General features: G+C 51.6%; 4 protein-coding genes across 4 annotated transcripts; 3 read left to right on the forward strand and 1 right to left on the reverse strand.

Annotated features, from left to right (window-relative positions):
• Nucleotides 1-3,271: 3,271 nt before the first annotated feature.
• On the reverse strand, nucleotides 3,272-4,430 carry Pmar_PMAR009147 (hypothetical protein; the record flags this gene model as incomplete). The annotated part of the gene is made up of 2 exons (XM_002786279.1): nucleotides 3,272-3,393; nucleotides 3,653-4,430. 2 exons carry the CDS (start codon nucleotides 4,428-4,430, stop codon nucleotides 3,272-3,274), a joined length of 900 nt encoding a protein of 299 aa, XP_002786325.1.
• Nucleotides 4,431-6,323: 1,893 nt separating this feature from the next.
• Pmar_PMAR009148 (hypothetical protein) lies at nucleotides 6,324-7,395 on the forward strand (the record flags this gene model as incomplete). The annotated part of the gene is made up of 2 exons (XM_002786280.1): nucleotides 6,324-6,926; nucleotides 7,246-7,395. 2 exons carry the CDS (start codon nucleotides 6,324-6,326, stop codon nucleotides 7,393-7,395), a joined length of 753 nt encoding a protein of 250 aa, XP_002786326.1.
• A 160-nt stretch (nucleotides 7,396-7,555) lies between these two features.
• Pmar_PMAR009149 (hypothetical protein) lies at nucleotides 7,556-9,939 on the forward strand (the record flags this gene model as incomplete). The annotated part of the gene is made up of 6 exons (XM_002786281.1): nucleotides 7,556-7,784; nucleotides 7,934-8,930; nucleotides 9,050-9,260; nucleotides 9,319-9,661; nucleotides 9,728-9,862; nucleotides 9,902-9,939. The coding sequence occupies 6 exons, from the start codon at nucleotides 7,556-7,558 to the stop codon at nucleotides 9,937-9,939; spliced, it is 1,953 nt and encodes a 650-aa protein (XP_002786327.1).
• A 3,188-nt stretch (nucleotides 9,940-13,127) lies between these two features.
• On the forward strand, nucleotides 13,128-14,510 carry Pmar_PMAR009150 (conserved hypothetical protein; the record flags this gene model as incomplete). Its single annotated transcript, XM_002786282.1, has 6 exons — nucleotides 13,128-13,218; nucleotides 13,299-13,381; nucleotides 13,437-13,495; nucleotides 13,545-13,663; nucleotides 13,710-13,816; nucleotides 13,863-14,510. The coding sequence occupies 6 exons, from the start codon at nucleotides 13,128-13,130 to the stop codon at nucleotides 14,508-14,510; spliced, it is 1,107 nt and encodes a 368-aa protein (XP_002786328.1).
• Nucleotides 14,511-14,990: the final 480 nt, after the last annotated feature.

The raw sequence follows: 14,990 nt of genomic DNA on the forward strand, positions 1-14,990 counted from the left end.
ATATCATCATTTTTTTCTCCGCCTCCGCCCTTGTCGAAAGTCAGGTCGCTCCTTGTCAGTTGAAGCCGCACAGCGTCTGGTCCGCGGTTGTTACAGATATCAGAGATAGGGCGCGCCTATATGCGGACATTAGCGATCATTACGAGTTAGCTATTGTCTCATGGTTTCCCCCCCTAGGAGAATCCCCCATATATCGGTGCATACCGATCTGTCCTGTTCGTCAATTGCGGACTGGCCCTTCTATTGTTAGTCTTCTACCACTCCCTCAACAGCGGTATTTGAGTTGTAAAAGTTGGCTACGATGATACTACATCGCATAGACAATGCGAACATTGCTCTCCGATAGATGTAACAGTTTAACATTCACAGTCTTCATTCAGGAAAGCGCAACTCTGAGTCGGCATGGGTATAAGTGCCCGAGGTGATTGCTAACAATACTCTAACACACAATAACAAAGGACATGATTTGCGCCAAGCGCCCAATGGAAAAGTTCCCGATTCAGAAGAAGTAGAAGTATGACAGGACTTCAATAGGAAAGGATATAATAGTCGCTTCAAGTTAGCTGCGACTCTCCCATACACTACTCAGACTTTCCCACCCTTGAGTCGGTAACTCGACTCACCCACCCTTGGCTGCAAACCGGAACATTGAACTACGATGAGTAACCTACAGACCTCAGAAAGTAGCCAAAGTAGTGACGTACAGAGAGAGATCTAACCGAGTAGTTCAATGATACCTGCCCAAACCACCAACCCGGTTAGCTCAGCCAAGGGTGGACATCGCCTTGCATAGACTCAACTATCCAATCCTTCTCCACATTCGAAATAGCCGGCGTGTCCGTCTGGTGCTCTCGTCGTCCGATCACGTCTCCGGCCGTCCCTGCGGCTCCCGACGACTTAGCGGGTTCAGCTCCCTGTGAATCCACCACAGTCGCAGAATAGCCCAGACTATCGGCTATGTAGGCCTCCCGGGCGTACCGATTGATACAATCACTGCGCCATCGACCAAACTTCTTCACTTTGTTCCGCTCGATTCCCGCCCTGAGTAGCCACTGGCACCCGCCGGCTCTCATGCTATGTAGAGAGTAACCTATCCATCCTTGTATCCCGGCTTTTGCTAGGTCCTCCTTCAATAGCCTTCGAAACTCCTTCTGAGTCCACCTGCAGCTCTTACTATTTGTACACAGTAGATGGTCTGGTGCGGCCCCTTGTTGAGTTCTTGACTGGAGTAGGTATGCCGCGGCACGCACGGGACATATCAACCCAACGTCATCCCCCTCCTGGGTACAGATAGCACCTAGCTGCCTCTTCTCGCCACATAACCGCTGGTCAGTCTTCGAGCCTTCGATTATGATAGACACGCTAGTATTCCCTTGTCCGATCGACACATGGCTCACTTTCAGACTCAGGAGCTCGTCTCCGCGCAGAAGAAACCATGACCCCAGGACGTAGCTCGCTGCTCGCTGCTTGGCGAAAAAACCGGAGGCCGATTTGCATAAACTCATCAACACCCCTAGAGTCAATGGCTCGGCCTGCTTGGGTCCTCCAATATAGCGCTCGCAGGCGGTCTTAATCCTCCGCGCATATGCACGCTGACAACTCGATAGTTTATAACCCAATAACTCGTTGAAGGCGATAGCCGTCGACAAATAGTCAGCCGCCGATCTGTAGTTGGCCTCCCGCAACGCTGCTGTTATTCTTTCCATTTTCTTCTCATCTAGAGGAAACGGCTCAAAGCCCATCTTCCCGCTCATCTCCTCCCACAACTTTAGTCTAGATCGGTATGTGGCCTTAGTACTCTCGGCTAGCATTGCTTTGCGCATAGTAGAAACGGCCCGCTCTAGCTCACTCACGTTAGCCGGCTCCGAAAGGTAGTGGGCTCGCTTCCACGAACCTCGCTTGCGCATCTGGGATGGGAAGAGCATGAGGAGATAGGAGAAGCAACCCTACTGAGGGACTAAGACATGAGCCACCGCAGGAGTAAACGCCGTAACTGACCTGCTCACGCCCAAACGGCCCCGACAGGCCCACATCAGTGGAGGCGATCCTGCTCGCACTGTGGTCAACGCGCCGTAGCACAGAGTGCTACACTAGGCGAAGCCTTGGCAACCCGCCGATCGGCTGTGTCACTCAACAGCGTTGACCCATCCGAGGGAGGGCCACCCGCCACTCCCGTTAGGTAACACTCGTTTCACGCAAGGCCACCCGCCTTGAAATGAAGGAAAAAAAGTTATTCACGCTCATCCCGAGCATCCAATGATGGCTGCTGACTACAACCCGTAGTACACCGCAGCGACTAGACGTCTAACCATCGAACTCCGATGAGACGAACAACCAAGAGAGGGGGCAAAAAACAAGGAAGAAAGAGAATAGAGGACGACACAAGGAGTGGAAGTACAGCGCTCCGTGCAGGTAGACCATCCAATGGATGGCATCCCTATGCCCGAAACACGAAGACTAAGACACCCGCTCTACACAGGGGTGGACATCCAACTTCCAGAACCTTGCATCACGAGGAGGACATACACTCTCGATCACCGAGCTCAGCTCAGCAGGACGAGGAAAGGAATAGCCGGGCTTGGGAAGACGGCTCAGGTAATCCGCCAGTCCATTCTTGTCACCCGAAATATGTGAGTATGACATCTCCAGAACTCTCATATCGCACGCACACTCTCAGGCAAGTTCCGCCATTACCATGTTCATATTAGGGGACCTTGACCGTAACTTCAGCGCTGCACCGATCGCTGAGCGGGAGTCACTGCGGCACCGAAAGTAGGCGGCCGGTGGTAACCATCTTCGCCATAGCCTGACGGCCACCAGTAAGGCCAGAGCCTCCCACAGACTCTGGAATCTATGGTCGCCGACCTTGGCCTGGAATCTCGTTGTTTCTAGCTCTGAGATACTATCCGAGAAGAAGGCGATGATCCGGTCAAGTCCAAAGCGGTCGCTGAGAGATAAATAGCCACCTAGACCCCACGGCGACGCATCGACGGTGATAACCATGGATACACATCGGCGCTTAGGGACAAATTCCCTCCCGAATAGACGAGAAGGATTCGACCCGGCAGCTGTTGTGGCCGAGGTCAACATAGTATTGAACCAGAGCAACGAACGGCGAATACCGGCAATGAGGATCCACTGTGAGCCTTCCTCGCTTTTCCCGGGGAAAAGCGAGGAGGAAAATTTCCCCCCTAGGGCCTTCCACATGGGTGCCAAGAGGGCATGAACCCATGGGATTACCCCACCGGACCAGCATAGCTTTCCACACAGTCTACGGAGCAGCTTTGAACTGACCGCTCTCCTGAATCCCAGAATTTGAGAAGTAAGCTTCGCCATAGCCTCCAGCTTCTCCAAAGGAATAGATACGCGGAGACTCCCGTTCGCCACGGCAAACTGAAATCCAATCCAAGTCACGGCGGAGCCACGCTGAAATTTGTGGAAGCTGAAAGGGAATCCTATAGCCATCCATAGCAGAATCGGGAGAGCGATGAGCCTCGTTCTGATCCGAGATGACCGACCACGAACCGTAATATGGGGATCGTCCACGAAGCAGCTAATCCTGCCCTCGGAAGGGGTATAGAGGAGCTGTGCCCATCTACATGCACAGCTCGAGATTCTCGAGCCGAGAAACGGCACCATACCAGGGGACTACTTCGGACACCGAACATGAGCACATGAAAGAGGATCCAACGCCCCTGGAAGTAGCATACTTGAAATCGCTGCTCCATACTCTGGACTGGGATGAGCTTGAAGGCGTTCTGAAAGTCAGCGGCCAAGAACTCGATTTCGGACCAACAATCGCTGGCTCCTCTTGCTGGTTCCATGAGCTCGTGGATATTCTGCACAACGTCGGAGACTCTAGGGAGAACAATCTTTTCACGACAGTGGACCACCTCATTCAGGCTGTTGGCCTTGGCATCACAGATCAATCGATATTTGGGGGGGTCTGTGTTAGGTTTTGTTGCTAGCGCAATCTTAGTGACTATCACATCCCTGCTGCCAACAGCCACGGCTAGGTCGTCGAAGGAGTCGTAGAACGTGCAGAAGCCTGCCTTCCTCTCCTCGTCTAGTAGGGCCCAGGTGTTGGTTGGATCGGACTCAGCCGAAGAGTAATTGACGTAGGCTCCGTCGGCAGACCCAATAAACCATCCTAGCCATTCTCTTGATTCGTCACCAGTAGCCGTCACCGGCAGATCCGTCGTCGCCACGGTTGACGTCGAAAACCAGCCACCAGGCCGTATCTCGGCCGAGACACCAATAGGAGCGCCTTCGATTAGCCACCCGCTGAGGGATGTATCCCAATCGCCCGACATATCGGTTAGGGCTTTCCACAGCCCAGGCCTCAGCGGGGTATTAGGGTTCACAATGTCTTTAGCAGAGACAGATCCGCCACCTAGTCGAATGATTGCATCGCGAGCCTCCTCAACCATGCTCTCAGGGAACTCACAAAATATGCCCCCCTTCCCCAGAGCCTTCTCGACTGTATCGATATTACGATCAAGATCGACTCGAACTCCTTGCGCAGCTGCTGCATCCGAATGCGTCCCTCTGGCCGGTACTTAGTGGCATCATACGCCCGACGAAGGCCGCTGGCCGTCTCGAGAATTGTGGTGAACTCATTGTTACTAGTCAGCGCCGGCAGATGGAATTTGTTTGCCGCTGGAGCGTCATCCGTACAATGAAATAGAAAACCACTCTCGATAGCCGTAGACCTTGGTAGTGCAGTAGACGCAGACAGAACAGGGCTGGCAGTCGAGTTTCAGGCTCTTCTCGGAGGTGCTGGAGAAGGCGAATCCTTTTGTGCCCGAACTTCTGATTTTGGCCTTACCACTGCTTTCGAAGCATTAATCCTGGGGCAGCGGTTGCGTCCCCGTGGGAGGTCATGTTGAGACCGACAGCCTTGACATAGATGGAGGCGACCGTCTTTGCACTTATCGTCAGAATGTCTCCCATCTTGATATGCGAAGCAGAATTGCTGGCTTACGTCCTTTGATGGCCTTTGTCTCGGAGTAGAGCTCCCATCCAATCTCTTCGAGGGGCCGCCCGGACTCGCAAAATGTAACCGCATTACTGCATGATCGACGTGAAGTCTCCAGAAGGCGGAGTCGTCGGCCGCCTTGACGAAGCATGCACCCCAGGAGATGCCCTTGTTCTTCTCCTTATACACCGCAATGTGAGAGCTGCGCATAAGCTCGTCCGCATGGTAGATCACACTCCAGTGATCCTTGAAGGTGTCAGCGAGGCTCTCTATCACAAACTTATAGCGCTCAAAGTCAGCGAAGCTCCCCTGGTCCAAAATAACCATAGCATGTCTAAAGATAACAAAGCTCTCCCGCCATTGAGAGAGGGAGGGTGTCTTAATTGACGGCACCTTCGTCAGAAAACCGTCATCGATCGTCCAGCGACGGACCTTCTCTTCACGCAGTCTCTTCCTCTGACCTGGGGTCCATATGCAGAAGTCAGTATATGGCGTATCGCCCTCCGCGAGACGAGATTGAAGAGCTGAGAGCTGTTCTCTCGTAGGGGTCTGGTCAACCGGAACTTCGCCATACAGCTCCTTGAATCGGGTGAGCCGTCCGCTGAAATCCTGCACTGGTAGGAGGGTGAATGTTCCGTCATCAATACTGTCAACGTGGGAGCTCAACTTCAGACGCTTGACCCCTTGCCCGGTTGTGCTTGAGCAATGTGCACCCTGGTCAGCATTCGAGCTTGTGGAGCCTACCGCCGGGCTGGTGGTTTTCATGGCTAGAGCCAGACCGCACTGCTCGCGACAAAGATCATACAGCAAACCGATTCGACCTTTTTGGACGGCGTCGCCAATGGTATCCATTGTTTTCACAACATCTTTCGCACTCACGATTCGTGAGTGCCTTCGTGAGTCACGAAGGCCAAGTCGGACACAAATTTTATAGAGTCTCTCTTGCCGCCGAGCTTCACGCAGACCTCTCCCCAGATGTCGTCGTTCACCTCCGTTTTCAACCGCAGCTCATCTATCCCTATTCTGGATACCTCTAGATGAGATAACAGGGAGGGCGGGGAACTCGGGGCCGACATAGATATTAAAAAAAGTGGGGATTGTACCCAGAGAACGACTGCATGACACTGTCAGTATCACTGCCCAGTAATCGTAGGAGCTGAATTACCACCAAATTGTCATCTTGGCATCTTGACCTAACTCACACACCGTCGAGTCTCTTGTCACTTGAACTCTTAAGCATGTTCCCATGCTTCTCCAAGTAGCTCGGTGTTGTACTCACGCGAGTTTTCTGCAAATCCTCCATTATTCTTCGAGTCTCTTCTTCGGCTCTGGATACGTCCGAAATATGCCTAACGTTTTCATCAGCGAGCTCCGACATTCTTCGCTAAGACAGGGAGTTATCATCAAAAACATTGAACACCTCGATGTGATATCACTTTGGTTTCCTCCAACTGGCATTGAAGTGATCGTGTTCGTTCCTTGGAAGCTTTCTGCACTCGCTGAAAAAATTGGTCTTGAATTGTGCCTGCTCGACGAGGATATGGCTCCCTATGTAATCCTCGCGGATCAAGGTCGCGCTATGCTTTTGGGTAAGGTCAAGCTCGGTTCTACTATCTTCAGGGTTCTGCGGTCTGAGGCCTGTCATGCAATCTTAGGGGTCGTCTCTATGTGTGAGATGGGCATTACATTGTTTTTCAAGACCGACGGGGTACGGGGACGGCTCGTGAAAGTATCGATAAACAAGCCTGACGGCCATCAGATCCAACTGACGGCGGCGAGCGCAGGTGATCCCGATCGTCTTCAATATGAGCTCTCGGGAATAGAGGACTGTGATAACTCGCACCTCGGCAACAACCACATTTTCCAGATATGGAGTCCTCCCACTGAACTTGAGCACATTGGTCACGCGACGGATCTCACCAAGCAATTACAGACGGATTGTGCGCCGGTGAAAGGAGCCTCAGCTGATTTCCAGTGGCGGTGCCGTCGCATCTCCCACTCGGAAGTCCGTGATCGTCCAGAGCAAGAATTTGTCTACGAGATCAATTGGAGCAATCCCGCTCCGGGGGTTGACCGTGACCGCTCCGCAGCGGAGCCTCCGCTGACTTCAGTCATGCCTTGTACAGCAAGCTGAGTGATTCTCAAAAACGCTATTTCGATGACGAGGTAAAATCTTATGTTGAGCGATCCTGGTGGCTACCCGAGAAGGACTGCCCAACGTCTAACCCTATGGTGGTTTTTCCGGTATCGGCGATACCGTATCGTAGATATCCAAGGATGGGTATGCGAAAACTACAAAATGCCGCCCTGTAGTGGACTGCCGAGGTGTCAATAAGCATTTGGGGGTGGCGGGCTATCCTGGTGCCACCGTTGCTGAGATTCCTGAGAGATACCAGGCTCAGATGGGAGCCCTATAGCCGACTTATTACAAGAGACGCAAGTCGCGCGTTCTACTGTGTTCGAACAGTGCATAAGAACTACCACACGCTTAATGGAAGGGCATACTCAAGCTCTAGGCTTGTCTTCGGCCTAAAGTGGCCGAAATGGCCTCGCGCCTTGCTCTCTTGTCTGGACCATATGCTAGCGGTGTCTGCCAGTTTGCTGGACAAAGCTGATGCTGAGGCTCTCTCTAAAAGTGGTGTGTACCTTTATCTCGACGACCTCACCATACTAGTGTCATGTGGGACCAGTCCAGTTGCGAACCGATTCCTCACCGCACTAAATAAAGTGGCCAGGTCAACTGGTTTCTCCTTTCCGGACGAGAAGGGGAACGACAACCTCAAGGACCACCAGTTTCGTCATCTCGGTATTACTGGTCGTTTGAGGGAGGTTGCCTCAGCTTCTCCGGTGTTAAGCACCCAGTCCCGCACCGGACTACCTCAGGAGATCCTTTTCCTTCCACCTGGACCTGTCGTTAACTCTTCGCAGTTGCTGGTCAGGCTGGTTGGGGCTCAGACCCGCCGGGAGTTCATCCCAGGGTGCGTCTCTGTGGAGATCTACTGCGCACAGTCGGTGGACAGCAGCTCCGTCAACACGGTTGGGATGGACGGTTCACTTTGGAGAAGGGTAGCTGGGATTATAACGTACTCCACCGTTGTATCCAGGAGATTGTTGAGCACGTATCGCACCGTTGCTCTCATACAACAGGATCCTCACCATGCAGGGAATTACTCGTATGGTCCGATGCTAGTCCTTCTGGAGCCGGTTACTGCTGCTTTGCCGGACCAAAGGGTGGAGTGAAAGAATGGTATTTGGGAGGTAACGCCTTTATATGGTCTGATCCCTCTCGCTCGTACCACATAAATCGCAAGGAGCTCATAGCTCTAGGTAAAGCGGTGACCTACGTGCACTCTCTGGTGGTGGAGTGTCCTTCGCTCATCCTGTCGCAGGGTACTGGTAGCTCTACTCTGCCTCTAAGGAGGGTAGTTTTCCATAGCGACCCTCAAACTGCTCTTTCGTGGGCGGAGTTGGGCCATGCGGGGTGCTCAAGCACTGAGAAGGTGATGGTTAAGAGACTGGCCAACAATCTCAGAGAGTTGATCGACGAGATCCGCACCTACGGTGTTGAGGTCGCCATGAAGAAGGTCACCGGCGAAGCTAACGCAGAGGCCGACAAGCTGAGTAGGCTACTGGAGGATATGGGGCTTCATGACCAGACTGGGAACGTGGAAGTTGAGGATCCTTCTAGTCAACGACTGTCCGTAGTCGTGAGTCCCAACGATGGAGGCCTGGGCTTACCGGGGGATGAGGCTCGTCGGCGTTTTGCAAGCATTCAGCAATCTTCTGAAAAGATGAAGGACATCATCCACAAGCTTTCCGAGGCCGATTACCCGGATGGTATACTGGTGGATGGCAAAACAGAGTATCTAAAAGTGGACAATGGCCTCCTCGTCGCCATAAAGTTCCCTCATGGTGATACTGGCAGTATCATACTGCTGAGCCTGCTCGCCAAGTTATCGTTATTCCTACCGATTCCGAACTCGGTTTCTCGGAGGCCAAACGGATCATAACTAGTTATCACGTGTCTGGTATCCACGGTCACTGCCGGCGGACAAGATGGCGAGTTGGCAGGGACTTCTGGATCCCATGGATCACCGCCATTGCTGCTAAGATTGTTCGGGAGTGTCCCGACTGCCGGGCTGCTGCGACATCGAGGTTCTTTGGACTGTCCGGCGGGGGCTATAACCACTTGGATGCTGGTGTTCGAAACATCTGGAGCGTCGTGAGCTGTGACCTGGCTGGCCCATTCGTTAAGTCGAAGCGGAACCATACTTATGCTCTGGTGTTCATATGTGAGTTCTCGAAGTTTACGTACATGCTCGGAATCCCAGACTCCTCAGGGAGATCGGTCTCTCATGGCATGGAGACAGTGTTCGACATTCTCGGGGACTCCTGAGAGGCTACGCAGTGATGGCGGACCATGCTTCAGGAGTCGGTTCCTGGGCAACTTTCTTTCTCGTCGAGTGGTGAAGCAGCAGGTCTGTCTGCCCTATGCTCCTTGGCAGAATGGTGGTGCCGAAGCTGCGGTCGGTTCTCTAAAGCGCACCCTTTGCCGCTACCGCGATGTCTACAATGCTAATGGCAGATGGGAGGAGCTCTTGGCTAAGGCTATGCGTCGTGCCAATGCCAAGCCGGGTCTGACTGGGAAGAGTAGCTTTCAGATCTTCTTCGGCAGGGCTCGCCGTGGGGAGGAGGAATTAAGACTCGCTCCTGGAGGCCCGACTTAGCCCGCCTACTTGCCCACCCCAGCTGATTTTCCAGAGGTTATCGACGGCATCAACAAGGAGAGAGAGGAGCTGAAAGAAGACGTCATCCAGGCGAAGGAGGATCGGTCCCCGGTGACGACATTGAGACCGAGGCGGAAAGCTCAGATGCCTAAGATCGGTGACCGTGTGCTGGTGTTCCGTCCGGACCTACTCTCAGGTGCTGGACATGGGAAGGGGAGATATAGCACTGATTGATATGGAGTCGTTGAGGTTGATCATCGATCCCTAAAAGTTAAGGTGCGCAAGAAGGATACTGCTGATAGCACCTCTTGGGGAAGCTTGCGCAATGTGCGTCCTTTTTATGGTTAATTTCGTGCTCAAGTTTATCTTGTAGTCCTTGAGCAGGGGGTGGAATGATTAGACAGAGCTCCATTCAATGGAGTCCATTGCTGCTGTAATGTTTCCTTATTTTATGTCATTCGTCCGATAACTTTTATGTTGTGCGCGCATCGCACGTTACTATGTGTATGCGTGCACAGTTGCGCTGCGTACAATCTGTTCATTGAGTTGGTTAAATCGTCCTTTTCCTACTTAATGTCTGCTCACGAGTCGAGTCATCAGCAGGGTTGTCCAAATCGGGAAAGAATTGGGTCAAATTCTTTCCTCGAAATTTCCGTTGAAATTTCCTGAAATTTCCGGAAATTTGGCACAATATGAATCGTTTCGCTCCGCGCTGCGCGCGGTATTCCATAGGCCCATTAGCAGCGCGATAGTGGCGCCCCTGGGTAGGCAACCCGTAGGTTGAGCATGGCGTTTACGGTTCTATAAACCACTGCACTAAGAATCGACGCCCGCTGCATCGAAATCCTCCACAATCAGCTGGCAGTGGCTTCGTTATGTCTATATATGAGCAATGAGAGCGTGTCCAGCGTCTAGATAGAGTGGGTGTAACTCTTGATTTTTTCCTGCGAGAGTCACTTAGTGAGTCATCACCCAGTACTGACTCTCGTACAAAACGGTGATACCATAACCAGGAATCGTCCAAGATGGCCTAGTAGAGATGTATGCGGATACGTCATTCAGAGCTTAAGACCCATGGACCACAGGTCACGCGCCCATACCGGTCAATGCACGCATACCCATAGGCTCTGGGTATGCGTGCATTCATGCGTGCCACCACATTGGTGGAAAAAAGAAATGAGGAGAAACCATAGAATTCGAAAAACTTAGAGAACCACAGAACTGGGAAGCTCGGAAAATTTCCGACGAAAACACGTTCGTTGGCAGTTTTAAACTGCCGCAGTTTGCACCGCGACAGTGTAATATCCTGGCAAAAAAAGAGCAAATCAACAACTTTCCGACACTCCCAGAGCGAGCGGTCGACTGCCGGTGGCAGTCTGCCACACCATCACACGTTAATCAGCAACTTTAAGGATAAAGGTGGGAAGGACGTCCCGAAATCACCCACACTTGCGTGAAACGCCCTTTTTCAATACTAGTGGGCCACTAGCAGTGGCTCCCTAGTGTCACTTCTTCCTGTAGCAATATTCATCGGTACCTCACGAGTTGTCTTGCGTCGTTCTTTGCAATGCGCATAAACATTCGAGGAGTGGGCCGTTTGTGGCTTCCGTACGTTCCCTCTCCGGACTCGCGCGTGGATTAGCGAAGAATGGAAAACTGGCGGAGCCGCGGATCGAACCCACGACCTCGCCCGAAAATTCCGGAAATTTCAACCACTTCTATTTTTCCCGAAATTTCGGGAAATTTCCGCTTGAAAGAATTTTTTCTTTCCAGCCCGAACAACCCTGGTCATCAGTCACAGGAGGGAGACGGATCCCAATCACTTGTACTTGCAATTATCGACATAGCAGCACTGCTTGCGAGCTGTCCAGGCCAAGCATATCCCTTGCTCTCGACAGAGTCGGAGAGTCTTCAATCCTAGGCAGCTTGGGATTAGGGGCCTCCGTAGGGAAAGCAGTTGATACCGGAGGGGCCTTGTTTGGATGTGCATTGTTGATGGAGAGCCTAGGATTGCAACGGATATGGCTACGTAGGGCTTGCGTACGCTGGTGGACATCATCAATGGCCGCGTACTACGCGGCGCATAGTTCTCGTCTGCAGTCTTCCTCAGAGTGGGATGGAGGCCTTCACGAATCGTGAATCACGATAGTGTAGGTTGACTTGACTGGGTTGCAGATGGAGGCCAACACTCGAACACATAGCAACAGCAGATTCGATACGGTCGAAGTTATCGTACATATTGTTGTCGCTATTGTCCATCTTGACATCAGAGAAGTCTCTCATGACTTCCGCACGTGAAGAACTTATGTTGAAGGTAGCCAAGTGCTTGTGATAGTGTTAGAACATAGTCGCTCAAGTAGAGGATGGGATCCATAGTAGTTTCCAGGTGGATCTGTATGTTCCTCTTGATCGACTGGCTAAGACAGTTGGATAGATAGATATGAGATAGTCGAGGGCCCAGCGCTTTTTGTTTCGCTTCACAGCGGATAAGACTCAGAAAGTAGTTGATACTCCTGTTATCAGAGTTTCCCTTGTATTCTTTGTTGTCGGGGCACTTGATATGGGAAACAGCATTGATGAGCTTTGTTGTATCAAGCGCCTTCTCCTTGTCATAGTTGTGGGATATATCACACAATACCGAGAACTTCAAGGAGCTCAGCCAGCGGGCTCCACCATGCTAGTAGTAACACCTGCACTGGTTGACTCAACAACACTTGGGATAGCCATAATAGGCGATAAGGCTTCTTATCTTATCCATTTCAGCCTGAGGGCTGCGAGCCGTTTCATGCAACGAATAATGGGCGAGCGAGATTCGTGCATACGCGTGCGAACACAACCATGCTGTTAGATCAAGTACGTGTCTATGGGTATCTGCAACAGATAGCACGTGGGACAACCAAATTGGTTTCGTGTTAGTGGTCCTCGACGAGGACTCCTCGTGGGTTGACAGTGTCATCATGACTCTCTCTCTAAACGCCCACCAATTCGAAGCGTTTCCCCGTATGGGACGCGAGTTGCTCCATGGCGTAGAGGCTGGAGGCATGAGCGCGGCGGTCGCACATTTCCAGCTCTTTCGGTTCCATCAGAATATGATCTCACTAGCGATTTGTAAGCATCTTCTGATGAGCAGCTCGTAACCTAGCCGCTAGATGACGAGTTTCTCACCAGAGGCGTCTCTCTTGAGCAAGAAAATGCTACAGAGCGGACATTCCATTCTGGCAGAGAGTTTCATTTTCGTTGAAGGCAGTTAATCGACCCTGCATCGCGTGAGCCACACACCCGTAACGACGGTGCTGTCATCGGGCGAGATTGTTGCCTTTCCGACGGCAGTCTTCGATAGTTGGATCCTCACTATCTACAATCCCCTCCACTTATGGGAGTAAACACACCGTCTTGGGTCTTACGGGTTGCTCATCATCATCATGCTCAGACTCAACCCCACCTTCGTAGCAGGCGAATATCTCTACTTCATTCTCGCTGCCGCGACATTCTACCACGCTTACACTCATCGAAGTGAATAACAGGGCGGTCGGCTTGGAACGCTACAACCGTCAGACTTAGGCTGAGCCACGTAGACCCTCGTGTTTGCTCAGTTACTGGCAACAGTCTAGGCCTGTGGTTCGGCTGCCTATTGAGCGGGGCCGTAGTGGAGTTCTTCACCATATTGTCACCGGAAGTGCGTCACACTCACTGAAGGATCTATCGGCACACTCACCTGTGTTAGTCTTCAGATCGGCAATTTCTACCATACTCAAGCATCAGTAATGGTGGTAGGAAAAGTGGAGCCCCTGTAGCGATGAGAGGCCCCTCTCGAGCCTCTGCTATTGTTCCTTTCACAGTTACATGATCCTTGGATGTTACGCAGGAATCCAATATCTGGCGGTTCAGTTGGCATTCACATTCGGGGCGGACGCAAAACAGAATCTCTTACGGAAACTCGGGCTGGCTCTCTTCTCGGGTGGGTCTTATAAAGAGCTCATTCCCTCCTTCATTAAGCCACACAGGTCTCACTGGGAGATACCTGTGGTCCTTGCTCGATATCGTTGGTGCTCACTTGCTTTGGTGGACTTGGCATGAGAGTGATGAACTCTACAGCGCTAAGATTTGTGGGGTAATTAGCTACGACGTTACTCATTTCATTCAGTGATACTTCGCAGGTTCCTATAGCCAGCAGCTTTTGGATACTTTCTGAGACGGCGTGCATTGGCCTTGTCTATGCTCTAACACGGACTCGATCTACGCTTCTGATTTCCACCCTCATGTTCTTGTTGGTTCCCGTCCTTTTCAACATCCCTTTTGCGGTGCTATATCATCCCATTGAACAATATGGTCGACCTGATGTAGCATTGTATCTGATGGAAGCCATAGGAGTTATCGCGGCGCTCGGGCTTCTCGCTGGTCATCACTCGACCAAATGTTCTCGACACTTGTTCGGCATCGCTGTGGCCTTCGTTCTGATTCATCTCGTCATTTTGCTGGTCGATCGAAGCGAAATGCCTCATAAGCTGAGATATTCCTACGGCCAGCCGTTCGTTTACCGGGACTGCCAGGGTGAACAAGAGACTGTCTTCTGGGGTATGATGACGAGAGATCGTTTCCTTTGTCCTGCTAAGATGAGCGCGGAAAAGCTTTACACGCTCAACTGCCTCGCCGAGATGCCAGTTGAGGGGAAATGGTATTGGTTGTGCGGTGTAGGGATGACTTTCGAAGTTTTCATTCGAATTATCGTTGAGTTTCTGAAGTCCTTGGCCTTGTTGTTGTTGATTTATGTCGCTAAAGGCAACGAGAAGCGAAAAGCTGACTGAGTCGACGGACATTTTCCTTTTTCGAACTTTCTGATTAACATGTCTGATTTCGAATCAGTGATTTGCGTTAGGGTACCGTCAATCATACTCAGCTTGCTTACATTGCAAGTCCCATTCATCGACAAGAGTGACCTCAGAAGGTATTGTACAGTGGTTTAGAGCACGAAGGTCCGAAAGATGGCACGAAACTGACTGTAATGGTGTCAGCCACCAATTCAAAAACCTCCCCGCGGTCGAAAACCCTCGATGGGATATGTAGTTGACGCAGTATGTGGAGAACTTTCTACGATATTACTACAGCGGTATCTCTGTTTAACATGTGAAATTAGCTCACCCTTATCATGCGGACGTTTCTATCGAAAACTCTCTGGAACGCTAAGTGATAGCACACTCACTTATCGACTAACATTGGCCGATAATGAACGAGATCCACAAGGCTAGATAGGGCTGCCCAATCTGTGGACTACCCGGAATCGGAGT

This window comes from Perkinsus marinus (genome assembly GCF_000006405.1).
Source record: "Perkinsus marinus ATCC 50983 genomic scaffold scf_1104296931628, whole genome shotgun sequence".
Taxonomy (NCBI): domain Eukaryota; phylum Perkinsozoa; order Perkinsida; family Perkinsidae; genus Perkinsus; species Perkinsus marinus.